Source organism: Leptosomus discolor, chromosome 3, assembly GCF_034619465.1.
Source record: "Leptosomus discolor isolate bLepDis1 chromosome 3, bLepDis1.hap2, whole genome shotgun sequence".
Lineage (NCBI taxonomy): Eukaryota > Metazoa > Chordata > Aves > Leptosomiformes > Leptosomidae > Leptosomus > Leptosomus discolor.
Genome location: NC_141393.1, coordinates 77482834 through 77497782, shown reverse-complemented (window position 1 = coordinate 77497782; position 14949 = coordinate 77482834). Strand labels below are relative to the sequence as shown.

General features: G+C 39.2%; 1 protein-coding gene across 1 annotated transcript in view; it reads left to right on the top strand.

Moving 5' to 3' along the window:
- LOC104351473 (putative oxidoreductase ZK1290.5) overlaps window positions 1–14949 on the top strand; it is a 51365-nt gene that overhangs the window by 29512 nt on the left and 6904 nt on the right. Inside the window, exons 4-6 of the mRNA XM_086463292.1 lie at window positions 7499–7590; window positions 12772–12954; window positions 13479–13538. Of these exons, the coding sequence (XP_086319418.1) occupies window positions 7499–7590; window positions 12772–12954; window positions 13479–13538 (335 nt within the window). The remainder of the gene's footprint in view (window positions 1–7498; window positions 7591–12771; window positions 12955–13478; window positions 13539–14949) is intronic.

The following is a 14949-nucleotide window of genomic DNA, read 5'->3' as shown; positions in this document are numbered from 1 at the left end:
GATTACTTGTCCCTCCATGTAAAAATGCTGGGAAGAATGAGGGCCCCCAGCCAGCTTTTGCCTGAAGCTGGCAAGAGTAGTAACGTGGCGGTTGTTCTGGGTTCAGATCCCACTGGGACTCAGTGCCATTTTACTAAGAGTAAAATTTTTTGCTTATCTTTTTAGTGTAAGCAGTGCAGTTTATGCTGACATGAAATACTCATGCTCACAACAGATACTCCTTAATGTGTTAACATAGGATTTTGTGAAGCATAGAGAAATGCTCTTCAAAATAATTACAATTATTTCATTAATATACATGAAGATTACTAAACTAACATGATTTGAAGAGAGTCCCATAAAGTAACAGAAATTGTTTACGCAGAATCACAGAATAGTTTAGACTGGAAGGGACCTTTAAAGGTCATCTAGTCCAACCCCCCTGCAGTGAGCAGGGACATCTTCAACTAGGTCAGGTTGCTCAGAGCCCCATCCAACCTGACCTTGAATGTTGCCAGGGATGGGGCATGTACCACCTTCCTGGGCAGCCCGTGCCAGTGTTTCACCACCCTCATTGTAAAAAATATCTTCCGTATAGCTAGTCTGAATCTCCCCTCTTCTACTTTAAAGCTGTTACCCCTTGTCCTGTTGCTACAAGCCCTATTACAAAGTCTCTATCAGCTCTTAAAAGTACAAGTTGAGGGTTCAGTAAACTAAATAGTTTTTTGTGTAGGTGGACTAAATTTTGTGCACATCCTTTCCTAGATGACACATTCTGCTTTTATTCTACTGAAAAATGACTTTAACTCTATGCTTATATTGTCAAATGATGAACAGCTGGCAATTCAAACACATTTGTGTTACAGCTCCACAAAACGTTTGTCTCAAGAGTGTTCATGTTGGTAGAAGCCGTATGTGAATGCGTGTACATAAGTTGAACTGAAGTTTTAGTAACTAAAAGCAAGTAACTAACTTTCCTAGCAATACGTCTTTTTCACATTGGCTGTAGTATTCTGTCTATAAAGATGAAGATGTCTTATGGGCTTGTTATTATCAGAAACACAGTTCAGAGATGTGTTTTCATGGGTTGAAGGTGGTTGCAGTTGGTGAGGATGTTGGTTGCACCACACCCTGTTGATCAGATAAGACAGCAATTAAAGACGTATGCAAAAAAGAAAAAGACTACACATATTTACATTGAAGATCATAAAGAAATCTTCATAATGTGCAGTATCTTATTTAAGAATAAGAAATTGCCATAGAATAAGTCATTTTGGTGCAGATGTAAAAATGGGAACAAATCTAAACTTGCATGAATGTCTATCCTAATTTGTTATGTTTTGCTTTTTCCTTTTTTATTCTTTTTTTCTTTTTTAATTTTAAGGACTTCATGGCTAATTCTACATGTAGGAAAAAAAAAGCCCTCAGGCTTCTTTGTTGTATGATTTATTGCAGTTTTGTGCTTTTCCTACTAGCAAGTGAATCCTTTTTGTCAAAAATTTAGGTAAATCTTTTTGCTTAGCTTAAAACAAGTGTACGCATTTGTGTACCCATACGGAAGTGCCTAGAGGTCCCAGTGTGAACACAAGCACTCTGGGGAAGAAAGCAATGCTGAAATGCATTTCAAAGGAAAGTCCTTGTCTGAAATAAGTTTTTGTCTCGATAAATAAGGTACAGGATTTTGGGAAAAGGCATCATTTATCGGTTTTGCATATGTTGAATTTAAGCCCTAGATTCTTGGCTATTGCAAATCATTATTGCTTTCCTGACGTCAGGTTGCTGCTACTCGTACCAGCTGGGAATCATTATCTCCCCTGACAGGGAAGTCCAGAAGTTATCCCACTTCAGGAAACTGTGCCATCCTAGTTATGAGGGGGACAAACTATTTGGAATCTATGTGCTCTCCATAATACTTTCAAACTGCTGGTTTTAAGGGCACATATTCTAATGCCTTTAAGCAGTTAGCTGAGTCACTGATAACTCTGATCACATTTTCACAACGTAGTGTGCCGTGGCAATATTGACTTCAGGTATAGCGGGACTGATGCGGTACCACGTGGCTTTTGCAGTTTTGATTGCCCGACTGTTTGTGAGCAGCTGCAGAATGTTCTAGAAATAAACGTATTTTCAGCCTTTTTTTTAAACCTGTGTTCTGTTCCCAGTATGATTCTACATGCTTAAAACTGGCATAAGAGACGGGAAAATCTCTAAGAGTACGAGGGCAGCGATTCAGTTTTGAAAGCAACCAGACAAACAGCCGTTTTGGTGGATTTTTGGTAATCTGATCTGGTTAGTAATGTCAACTCGAGGGAAAAAAAAAATACGCCAACGTAACTAAGACAGAGTTGCATGGAAGTGACAATGAGCAGCCGGGGTCAAAGAGAGAGGATATATTAAGCCAGTGTTGCTGTATTATGCTATTTAGTTAGCCAGTTGTGTAGACTGGATGTTTATTACAGTGAGTTTTCAGTCAGAGAAGTTGACAATTTGACTTGTACTCATGCCTTCTCTCCTGTTCTCACAGTTTATCATGATTCACAGGTGATCCGGAAGAAGAGTAATGGTCATGAAATTGTAGTAGCAGGAAAGTAATTTTAAGGCAAATAAGTATTTATACTGTGAATAGGATAAAAAATAATGGATGAATAATGAATACGATAAAAAGAAATCCTTTGGCAAAGGAAGCATGATTTTTGTGTTTTCAATTTTGACACAGTCTTCCTGTGTGTCTTAGACAGGACACAGCCTTTTGGTGTCTATGTTTTTTATGTGAAATGAGAACGAGTGTTACTTCATAGATTTAGAACTTAATTCCTTACTGGTTCTGTCTAAGAGTCATCTGCATTATTTATCAAGGCTTTGGCTTGCCATCTGCGTGTGGGGCACACTCGGCCTGCAGCTTTGATTTAGCAAGCTGTGCTGAAATCAGATCTTGTATGGTTTTATCCACAGAGAAGCTCTTAGCATGCGTATCGGAGGGAATGTGGACCTTTCCAACCTGTGTAACCTCCTTTAATAAAGATACAGTTACTGCAGTTGACCTCTTGTGAAAAGTGGATCCATTTGTGTTTTTATTCTGTGGCCTGAATAGAAGATGTAACAGAATGGGCACTGTTCGCTGGACGTGGGAATTCTCCCTTGCTCTGACTCATGTGGAGCAGCAGGGAGGGGGAGGAAAACTGGCTCCACAAACTCAGTATCCAATTTTGTCGTTTATAAAACCTTTTTGATCTCAACTTTGTACATTTAATATTCCAGAGGGTATTTAGGAGTTTGATAAAAGTCTGTGGTAGTGCTAGAGAAAGATAAGGCTCACTATTGTACTGAAACAATGTTGTGGTGCCAAGCCAGTATATTTATGCTTTTTTGCTGTAAGACTAACAGTGCCCGTTAAATGTGGTATAATTTAGTATTATTCTAAGTAAAGGAAAAAATACCCAATCATTCTCTAGGTTTCCATAAAAAATGCTTTAAGCTTAATAATGCAATTACATTGCAAACCAGTCCATCAGCATCATGTATTGCTTCACAGCAGCTGGGAGTAATACAGTGTGGTGAAATTACTGATGTGGTGGAGGCCAAGATTTTTTTGTGTAGGATAGAAAAGGTACTAATTTTTTTCCCATTATAATCAACCATTATTTTGCCAATATGTTTTCCAATGTGTCTTGCAGAGTTTCGTAATAGTTTTTCAAAGCTGGGTGAAAATTTCTGTTCCACCACTGTGGTCAGTCAATTTTTAGCATGCATAAAAGAAGCATCGCTGCCAAGTTTTCCTTCAGGCCTGTGAAGGCAGAGTCGCAAGGAGCAGGACAAAGCCTCAATAAGCTTTGGGAGCTAATGGGGAATTGCAAACTCTTTGTTTATTGCACCTGGCACTTTGTCAAAATCTGCTTCTTAGAGGCCAAACCACTGGTTTCCTCAAGCAGATAAGGAGGGTGCTTTCTCTCCCCGAGTCAAAGCTCTGTGACTCTGTAAATAAGGCAGTATAAATGTGTATTTTAAAACTGTACTTTCTAGAGGGGTTGCAGCTAGCACATTGCAAACTTTTACCTCGGAAGACCTGAACTTCAGGACTAGTTAAACTAAGTTAAAAAGAAGTATAGGCTTTAAAACCAGCTGCTGTCACAACAGCCAAGGCGTGAATTGTGCCTGAATTGTCTGAAATTGGATTTTTAAGCATAGTAAACAGGTATTAACTTGAAAATAAACGCTTCCCACTCCCCCTTTCCAAGAGCATTCTGGTGGTTTTGAGACCTGTGGCACAAACTCTGGTGAACCTACTTCTGTCGGAGCTCTGTGAGAGAGGAAATATAACGGAATGTGCCCCCCCACACTGGTTGTTTCAAGGCAATGAGTCAGGACCTTTTTACGCAAGTCCCTTAATATGTAATTTTTTTTGTTTCTACTGCTGATGTGTGATCATTTAATGAGTCTTGTTTCATAGACGTAGTCATAAGTGTTGGTCTGTTGGGTAAGGCCCAGGAGCTAACCAGACCTTCATTTTCTTCTCCATCATTTTCTAATTCTTCGTTCTTACAAAATAATCCAGCAGATGTAAATGTGGAAATAACTCTGTACAATCTCCTGCTTTAAGGCAGTCTTTCCCAGGTTTGGACAATACAGAGTAACTGTGTTAATCTTCCATCAGTCAGATGAAAGCAGCGCTCTAGAGTAGAATCCATTGATTGTTCATTTGAAATTTAGACTCTATTTTTCAGGAAATTCCAGTGTTTTGAATTCGTGTTTCCACCATGCATTGACTGTGCCTTGAAATAAGATTTTTAATACAGTCAGGCCGTGCAATTGTTTATTTATTTATTGTATTTTAGATTGTAATTTAATACAAAAGTCAAAACACTTTAACTTTCATTATTAGACTGTAACTAAAAACAGAGAATGAAGTTAAAACGAAGGGTCTAACTTTGCCAAAACTGAGTATGTGAGTTAATGAAAATGAAGTATTTTCATTGTATTCCCTTAAAAAAATATATATATATATACAATGCTGGTTCCACAAAACCATTGAAATTCTAATTATTGTTTCTCTGTCTGGGAAGATGTTTACTTTCTTGGCAATTTTGAATTTAGCTTTCTCTGTATGACATCACTCTAAACACAGGAATGCCGTAAGAATGATTTTAGTAGGAGGACTCAGATGACTTTTAAAACAAAACATAACTGATTGAAATTTCTTGATGGGAAACAAAACTAACAAAAACTTCTCAGTGAATGCAGTGGGACTATGGAACAGACTTCAAAGTCTCATATGAGAAGCATGCTAGAAGCAAAACATCTTAAAAGTGTACTCTCGGGGAAAAAAATGGAAGCTTTCTGTGGAAGTGGACAAGTTTAATAAGCCGTTTCATCTGTCACGTCTGTGATTGAGTTTTGTTTTATTTCAGCCTGAAATAAAAGCTTTATTCTTCAAGGGCAGTAACAGCATGTTTTTTGTAACTCCTTAGCTTTCAACAATGGAGTATAATATTTTGGTTCACCATTGTGTTAAAACTGCGAGTGTTTTTCTGCCTTCTTTGGCATCATGATTTATTGGTGTTGACACTCCAGGGTTGTTTGTCAGTGGAAGTCAAAAGCTCAGGTTTTGCTCCTTCTGGCAGATTACATACGAATTATGCAAATCGCTGTAGTGTAGGGTATAACCTAATTAAGTTGTACAATGATAATTTCTGTAAAGGGAAGCTGCCTAGCATTTTTAGTTGCTAATGGATTCTTTTTTCTCCTTTTTATATTCTATAAAAGAAACCACATTAAAAAGGGATAGTTTGTGCGCAGGTTTTGCTGCTGTGCATCTTACCTGCTTGTGCTGCTGAAACATGGGAAAGCAGCATGGCAGTCAAATCATCTGTATTTATACGGTTAGTGGCTTTCCTAATGCAAAACTGATTTTTTTCAGAGTTTTAACAATCTGTTTATAATAATTAGCAATAAACTAACTTCATTTAGAGAATTTCCTAGAAGACTAGAAAAACTTAATTTCTTTGTTTTGTCCAGGTAAACCTAAGGGGCAAATCCAAGATACTTTGTAAACTTATAGCACATATTTTCATAAGCCAATTTATAGGCTACTTGTGAGTTATTTTTTTAATATACATAAAACATATGCATTTTAGCAATAAGTACTTAGTACATTTTTTTCCAACATTTTTTTTAGGTTTTGCTACAAGGGAAATTCTTCCTTTTAATGTATTCATGTCTCAGCTGCATTAATAAGTGTTTTTTATGTTTCTGTATTCCAACTTCAAATCAAGGCAGCTCCACATAGTTCCCTGCTGACCTCAAGAAAGATCTAACTGTGGAATGAGGGCAATTTCAGTCCAGAAGTCATTCCTTTGACATCAAATGGCTGAAATTGCCCAATGCCTTACTTTTTTTTTCTGAAAAAATAACAGTATAACTTTTAGCTTAATTCCTTTCTGTTTTGCTATAGCTGTTTGTGTGCATGTATATAGATAAGCATATGCATATATGTTGTATAGAATTGCCCCAAATACTGGATTACCAACAGCGACTGGACTTCTGTGTTTGCACATCTTGAGACCGACTTTCCATCTGCAGAGTTCGAGATTGAAATGCAGATCAAGTCGATCAGACAGAGCTCGCATACCGGAGAAACGGGACTGATTCACAGTCCACAGAATCCACAGCCCACCTCAGGCCCCTGCTAGCCTGATGACGGCTGGTTTCCCTATTGACTGCGTTTAGCCCAGAATAAGGACCAAAGGATCAAAGATGAGTCAGGGTTGAGGTGTGGTGGCAGGCCAGTGTTGGGAGTTGTGCTTTATCGCATCTGAGGTTGGAAGGAAGAGGTCTGAGTTCAGGACTGTCAGCACGTAACTTACACGTGTGCGTGCCTGCTTAAGGCTTATTTACAAAAATAACCTTCGTGTCGCCTGTGTGCCATTTAACTTTATTTCCATGTCAGCAGGAGCTGAGAAGTCCAGCTACGGTTTTTTAGCGTCTCCATTCTTGTTAGGTACTGCTCGCGTAACTGAAGTTTTTATACGGAGTTTTGCGTGACGTCTCATAATGATCTAACAGAAATACAAGCAGGGCCACATAGTTCATTTGGGCTGCGTGTCCTTGTGTTGTATTGCTCACACCTTATTAGTCTTCAGCAAATGTTCCACTTTTCTTTAGTTTTGGCAAGCTGCTCGGAACACCATTTCCTTCTTTTCATTCTGGTGGAGTCCAATTGTTCTTTGCTTATATGGCATTAGCCTTTCCCAGAATTTAGCCTGGAGTTTTTATACACTGGGGAGTTTCCAGTGTGTTTAGATTATAAAATGATTTCCTAGTGTGACTGTGACGAACCATGCTTTCAGATAATGCTGTCAGACTAGATTTCAGTGCTGGTTTTTGGTGTTTCTTTGCAGTATTTTGCTATACAGAAATGATGCATACAATCATGTGGTCTCCTGAAAGTGATATTTCTCAGATCTTCCTCCCAAATACCTAGGATTGTCCCAAACCTTTTTTTTTTTGTTCTGTTTCTCATTAGGTCTGTGTAGATCAATTGGTGTAAGCAACTTTCTTATCAGTCATCTTGAGCAACTGAAGGAAGACTGTGTGATTACTCCACATGTTAATCAAGTGAGTGGATAAATATATTTAAAGTATCTGGGTTTGGGGTTTTACTTTGGGGTTTTTTTTGGTTAACAATCTCCTCCTCACACCTACGCCTGAAAGACTACACCCAAACTAGCTTTAGTCATACGATTTCTTCTCTTTCATTTCTGTATACGTATTGAAAACCGTTCAGGAAGACGACCTGACGCAGGGAGGAGGGGGGAAGTCTTCTTCCTTTCTTATTCCCAGTTTCTCCCAGGCTACTTGTTTGTGGCTGGTTTTAAGGCACAAACAAATGGTCCATGTGCCCATTTTTGATGATAAAACTTCAGAAATAAAATTCAAGGAGGCTGAACCCTCAGCATCTCCAGAGTCAACAAGGTTTTGGAGAGCCTGTGTTCAAATACCATATATAATTCCTCTAAGCAACACCGCAAGCCTCAGGTGATTACATATCTGTGCAAGAGTGCTGTTTCCCTTGCTCCCCCCCTTATTTCCTATTCACGTTTCAGGATCACATTAAATTCACCATTTAGGAAGGTGCTGTGAGAGCCCTGGCAAAATTTTTTTGCTGCCCTAGGCAGATAAAAACTGGCCACCTACATACCGGCAGGCTTCCAGGGCACTGACAACTAGTCCCTTGTTGCAGTTTTCTGCCCACAGCTGTGCTCGGGAGTTCATGCTCCCGTTCCTACCACCGCCTGCCAGTGAAAGTGTGCTTATGCTGACATAGAACTGGGAACTGGAATGGGTGATGTGCAGGTGTGTGCTTTTCCCCTTGTACAGGTGCTGAGGATTTCTGGCAGCTGTTTGTGGTTTCATGTCATCAACAGCCACAAAAAAGGTTGCTCAGAATGTGACTGTCAGACCCTGACATCTCTGACTTTTGCTGTCCACTAGACGAAAGGTTACTAAAGGACAATTATGAGTAATGTTAAATTAATGTAAAACCATATGAAATATTTAAATTTAAATATTAAAAATAAGCCATTGAAACATGTCTGTTGATGGCTGTTTAAGAATTGGTGAGTTTGTCAAGGTTCAATTGTGCCTCCTTTTCAGAAATAGCCATCTTCAAAGGCTTACTGGAGTTTGGCCTAAGTTGTTACTGTCTGTTAAATGAGAATAGCCTTTCGGTGTCCTACTAAATCACTGCAAGGAAAAAAAAAATGTAATCTTGGATTTGTTTTGAAATTTGCACTTACCCACAACGTCAAAACGTTACCAGTCTTACTGTGTCAGTAGTGCTAATGGAGAAAAGTTGTTTCTTGATACTATTTGACGGCATCTCTTCTTCTGTGGCTGCCAAGAGAGGAGACAAATAGTTGAGATGGTGGTGATACTGGGAAGTGGGAGGGTGCCCCTGCTGTAGTCAGTTGTTTCTTTAAGGTGGTGCAGAGCATTGTTCCAAATTAAAAATAAAAATACAATGAAATATCCATGCCACTGCAAACTGCTCCACTTCAAACAGTTTTGTTGTAGCGTTAATTTAGACTTTTTAGAGTTAAGGAATCTTATAAACCATAGTTCAGGTTGTCCTCAAAAGGGTATTTATTCTGTTTCTTGCTTAACATTGCAGAGTTGCTGAGTCTGATGGTGACATTACGTAAGCATTATCAGATAACTAATGAATTGCTAAATTTGAATTTGGTATGGAAGCGTTATACTGAATTCTTATTTCACTGTCCAGAATTTATAATACAAAAGATCTGTGCTATATTTATGCCTAAAATAGCGTATTCCTTCAATGGCCTTGTTCCTAAGTACAAAACATTGGCAAACAATCATTGTATACAAACTCTAAATATTAAACAAGTGGAGAAAAATCATTTCTCTCTTAGCTGTGTTAAATTTGCGTAAAGAATTTAGGGTGTTCGTACAATTCCAACAGTTCTTGTGATATTAAAATTGAAAGTTTTGGGTTGTTTTTTTTTTCTGTGAAGAGGAGGAAGTGGGAAGGCAGGGAAAAGAAGATTCCTTATTAGGCTTTTATAGTCTTTGCAAACTAGGGAGTAAGCAATGCTTCAGTTCTACAAACCAAGTTGTACATACTGCCTCTCTTGGTTCCTGGAAAAAACAGTATCATCGTGGCTTTTAAAGAAGTAGGAAGGGCCTGCGTTTCCAAGAATGCAGTATTGTGAAGGTATTTAGTAGTAGTAAGCAAGCACCTTTTAAAATGACAATCTACTGTTAAAAATACAGTCAAACACCATGTAAAATGGTGATAAATATTTTATTCCTGCATCATGAAGTTGTTACAGGTTTGTATTCCAGAGTTTGTAATTGACTTGGCAGTAGTACGTTTGGATTTAGGCTCAAGGAAGCCTTTGAAATTTTTTTGAAGGCTCTTATGCCTGTCACTCACTAGGGGAAAAAAAATTACATTTTATAAGAATTTAATTAATATATATGTTTCACTTAATAAAGCGATACACTGAAACCAAATATAAACTGTTCCTCTCAGAATTCCGTCTAGGAATGCTCTTCAGTATTTTTTCTACTTTATAGAAGTGCAAATTACTGTATAATGACCTCAGAGAGATTTAGTAATGTTGTTAATATTGCCATTAATAGTGAGCTCTATTACGTAACTTTGTACAAGGTAGAAATGTATTTTAGTATTTTGAGGTGTTAGGAAACAACCCCTTTGTTTATAAACTCACCTGAACTGCTCCTCTGTAGAGAAAACATTTCTAGACTTAAATTTCAGTTTTATAAAGAGAAATAATTGCGAGACTCTGCATTCCCATTAAGAAACTGACTGGAGTCCAGATGCAGGAGAACTTTACCGGGTGAAAAGAACCCACAGCAGACTGGAGAGTGTCAGGCTTTTGCATACATACCATCACCTGAGGTAGGACTTTCTAGGTCCGTGTGTCATGACTGTTGTTAGGCTCAACTTTTCCCCCTTACGCTATGACTGTCATAAAAACCAGCACTTACTTAGAGCTGCCCTGTGGCTGACCAAGCAGCAGCTGTGAAGAGTTCTGTGGTGTGAACTGCAAACTGTTTTGTTAAAGGAATGGCAGGTTTTATGCACAAATCACTCGGGGTAGAGTGCCAGAAAAGATCAAGATCTTCCTCTACCACTGTTTGATGGACAGCCCTCGCCTGAGAAAAGTTTGGTGACTAAAATAGCAAGGGTGGGGTAAGCCAGGAAGTAGGAATTGTTATTTTGAGGGGAAGCACATGCTGGCCACTCACCCTGTGCCTCTTCTAGCCCAGGATGCTAGTCCCTTGCATTCAGGTGCTGCTAGAACCTTCCAGAAAGTTTTCACAAGAAAAATAAAGTCAAAAGGGCTGATTTTATGCATTTGATTATTTTAGCAATACATTTAAGCAGAAAAATACTTGCTGCTACCAACACACAACTGCATGTGCTGAAATTCAGTTCACAAAATTTGGGAGCGTCTTGATCTCAGGGAAAGGCACAAAGTGTATAATCTTCCCAGGTGGGAAGCAGCTGTTGCTGTGTGTTCCGCTTGTGAAGAAGCAGGCAGGTGACATCTGAGCATGCTGGTTTTGCTTTAAATATTTCTGGTGTAACCTGGAACTGTGCTGCCTAGAAATCTTATTAGACCAGCAGGTAAATTCTGCTTGCAGTTGTATGAGTAGTAAGTGCTGAATGAGTCACCTGATGCCGTAGGGATACTGCAGGTTTTTTCAGCATTTGATCCAAAATACTTCATTGTTTACTTCATATTTTCTAGGCTATGTTATTTGTTACGCTTAGTGTAATGAAAATCTACTAAAATTGCTTGTTACTATTGTAATAATCGAGTAATACACCCTGCCTGCTCTTTCTTTTTTCCTCCTCGAAGTTCTGCATAAAAGCAAGGAGAATATTTTCTCGTCAGCTCAGGTGCAAACAAGTGAATGACTGTCTGACCTAAACACTGGTCTTCCACACATAAACATGAAATACAAAGGCTGCTCAAAGGTCAAGAAACATCAAAGGTTGAAGACATGGATGTGTCTGCTGCTTGAACCGTGTTCCGAGTCCACCTAGTAATTTAGATCACAGCAGCTTTAGGCTGACTCAGCCCAGCCTTCGAGGGGCACAGTTTTTTCTTAGCGCATTTTGAATGACTGCCAGCCTATTGTTCCCGACTATTGTTGTCCGAAAAGACAACATGTACTAAAGATGAGAAACAGGAAATGTTCATTTGTCCTCTTCGTGGCAGAAGAAATTTTCCAGATTCCATGTGTTGAGGTAATTGTTCAGAAGAGTGTTTTTCTTCAAAATGCGCAAGAGTTAGATCACGGGAACAGCGCTGACAGCCCGTCACAAAAATACATCACATGATTGTGTATTTTATAAAAGAAAACTCTGCCCATTTGCATCTGAATGCAGAGGAAGGTATGCTGCTTACAGTGTACAAACTTGAAATACTTATTTAAATAACATATTAAGGAAAATTACAGAGGTTCTCTTGGCTTTTGCTACATGCCAGAATACATGGCTCTTCTGAGTCCGTACTTTCCAATAACTTCTGTTTCCTTTTGCTTCCAACGACGTCTTTATAGCTTTTCCTCTTTTAACTGGTTCTTGGCAATTTGTGATCTTCCTTCCTACAAAGGGTCTCCTTCACACTTCGTTCCACGGCACAATTGCTCCCCTGCATAAACTGTTGGGAGTACGGGGTTTTCCACATACAATCCATGCCAACAGGCTCTGCTTCCGAGGGCAGGCCCTCACCCCAAGCAAATTGTTCTGGTTGGTCTCTTGAAAACCCAGTCCCTGCCCAGCCCCCTCCCCGTGCCCCTGCAACCCAAAGATCATTAGTAAAGAAACAGGAAAGGAGGCAGATCTGGGGAAGGGAAGGTAGTCTCAAATCACCAATAAAAATGACCTGATGCTGACTTCCAGTATGCGTTTGCATGTATTTGTCAAACACAGAACAGGAGTGCGAGCCCAGCTGCAGGTAGGGCAGACAACTGCTCCACCACCTTACTTCTGGGGGAAGCATAACGTATGTAGTAAACTATCGTCTCAATTAATGGCAAGATACTTGTGGATTAACAACCTTCATGTCTTCTAAAACTGGTAACTTGCATGTCTCCCAGAAGCAGTCACTTCACTCATGTTGAATTTTGAAAACAAGAAGGAAAAGATTTTTTTTTTTTTTTTTCATTTATCACTGATGTTTTCTACAAAATGCACTCTCATGATTTTTCATAAAAGTTTATTTCTGTTTACCTAAGGTCGAATACCACCCTTTCCAAAGACCTCAGGAGCTGGTCGATTATTGCAGGAGCAGAGGTATTGTTTTTGAAGGCTATTGTCCTTTAGCCAAAGGTGAAGCACTCACTCATCCTAGTGTCATTCAGCTGGCAAAGAAATATGGCAGAACTCCAGCACAGATTTGCATACGCTGGAGTATACAGGTAATGGAGAGGGGTAATAAAAATGTGTCTCCTGACTCGGGGAAAAAAATGCAAATAGTTTGGGTTTTGTGCATCAAACCAGAATTAACGGAGAAAATATTTTTCCTTTCAATATGTTCATGTCACATGGACTAACTGTGCTGTACTGGAAACTTGAAATGTTGTACACAAAGCATGGCAATATTTAAAATATGCAGATAATCTGATTTTAGACAATAAAAAGAACCACTAATAAAAAGAGATATTTTCAAACTAAATGGTACAAGCAGTATGGGGCCTCATTCCATTTCTGTCACTTAACACGAAGTAATAGGCAGTGAAATAGTGTATTAAGCTGATATAAACCACATCATCTGTGTTGGAGTTTAATGCAGTGTATGTAACTGCAATTAAAAATAGCAAATAGAAATGTCAGTGCCCTTTGGAAAAAATGAAATTAAAATATCAGAAGACATGAGGAATGTAGAGATCATTTTCTTTGAAACTATATAAATGTTAATGATGAGAAGCATTGTGTTTTTCAGAATGGGATTGTCACTATTCCAAAGTCCACGAAAGCAGAAAGGATAGAGGAAAACTGCAAGGTAAGATTTGGTTACGCACTCGAGCCTGACTAACATCCGAATTACTGATTTCAATGCTCTGGTTTGCCTGCCCATTTTCCTATACCAGTTTTATATTTGGGCAACTCGGGTGAAACTGGCAAATTATAGTACTATAAAATTACTACAATGTAGTAGGAAACCGTAATTCACAAATGTCAGAAATCAACTGGAGAGCTAATCGCTGTGTATAAAAAAGATATCCATAGAAAGACCTCTGAGTTTATTTTTATTACTATTTTTTTTATTTATTACTTGGTTGGTTGTAGAACATTCTGACCTGTAATGGTGAGGTCATTCTTGTGACAGGCACATGGGTCAAATGGAAGGAGTTTGCACGTTGTGCATAACGCCATGTGAAAGCTGTGGAACGCTCTTGGGGATACCCCAGATAGAGACCGAAGGAAATCACAGTCCTGCCAGAGCTGCCTCTTCCTCTGCCTTCTTCCTTCTACTCCACTTGCAGAGAAGGTCCCAGCATGAAGGGGGTGGACAAAGAGAAGTGGGGAACAAATGAAGATTGGCAGCATGATGCCCCCCACCCTTTCTTTGTTTCCTTTTCATGCCAAATGTTTTTAATTTGTTACTTCATTATTCTCTCCATTTCTCTAATCTAAAATGTGCTGTCTTTGGGGGAGGGGAAACCACAACAACCTTATTGTTACTTCCAAAAATATCGTAGGGGTATGAACTGTTTGGCAAATCAGGAAGAAACTCTGCAGGCAGATAGGAAACTTCGGTCTGCTAGTTAAATCACTGCGTGTGCGTGCGTGTGTGGGTGTAGATCAGCATACATGCAATGAGGGTTTCTCCTGGTGGCTGTGCCTGTTTACATAGCTCCTGCCTCGACTATTTATTCTGACATGCACACTGCCTTCTGTGGTACTGTATTGTGAACCAGATCAGAGAACAAAACCAGGTTAAAAATCTTTCCTTAATACTTTTATTTTATTTTCCCCAATGATATTAAACCGAAATTAATTCTGGTTTTTACAGCGTTTACTCTATGGCCCCGACGATTCATTTCACACAACTGAGGGAACACATTGCAGCGAAACCTAAAATGCTCAGGATGGAGAGGGGGGGAGAACTGGCGTGGTTACCGAATGTTGCTTATCACAGCTCCCTTTTTTTTTTTTTCTTTTCCCCATGCCAGTGTGTTGGCCTGAGTCTCTCCCACCTCTAGTCAAGTTAGTGAAAGCATGGACCTTGTTAAGCCCTCAGTATATAATATAATATATAGTATTTCTAGTTCTGTGACTGGTCCCTGGTTTAGCTTTAAAAAGCTTGAGCATTGAGGCTTGACTACAAGGGTCATTCCAGCAGACAGTGACTGCTGGATAATGCAGGATGGGAGGAGCTCATTTGGCAGCAGTTCAGGCTCCACAGGATC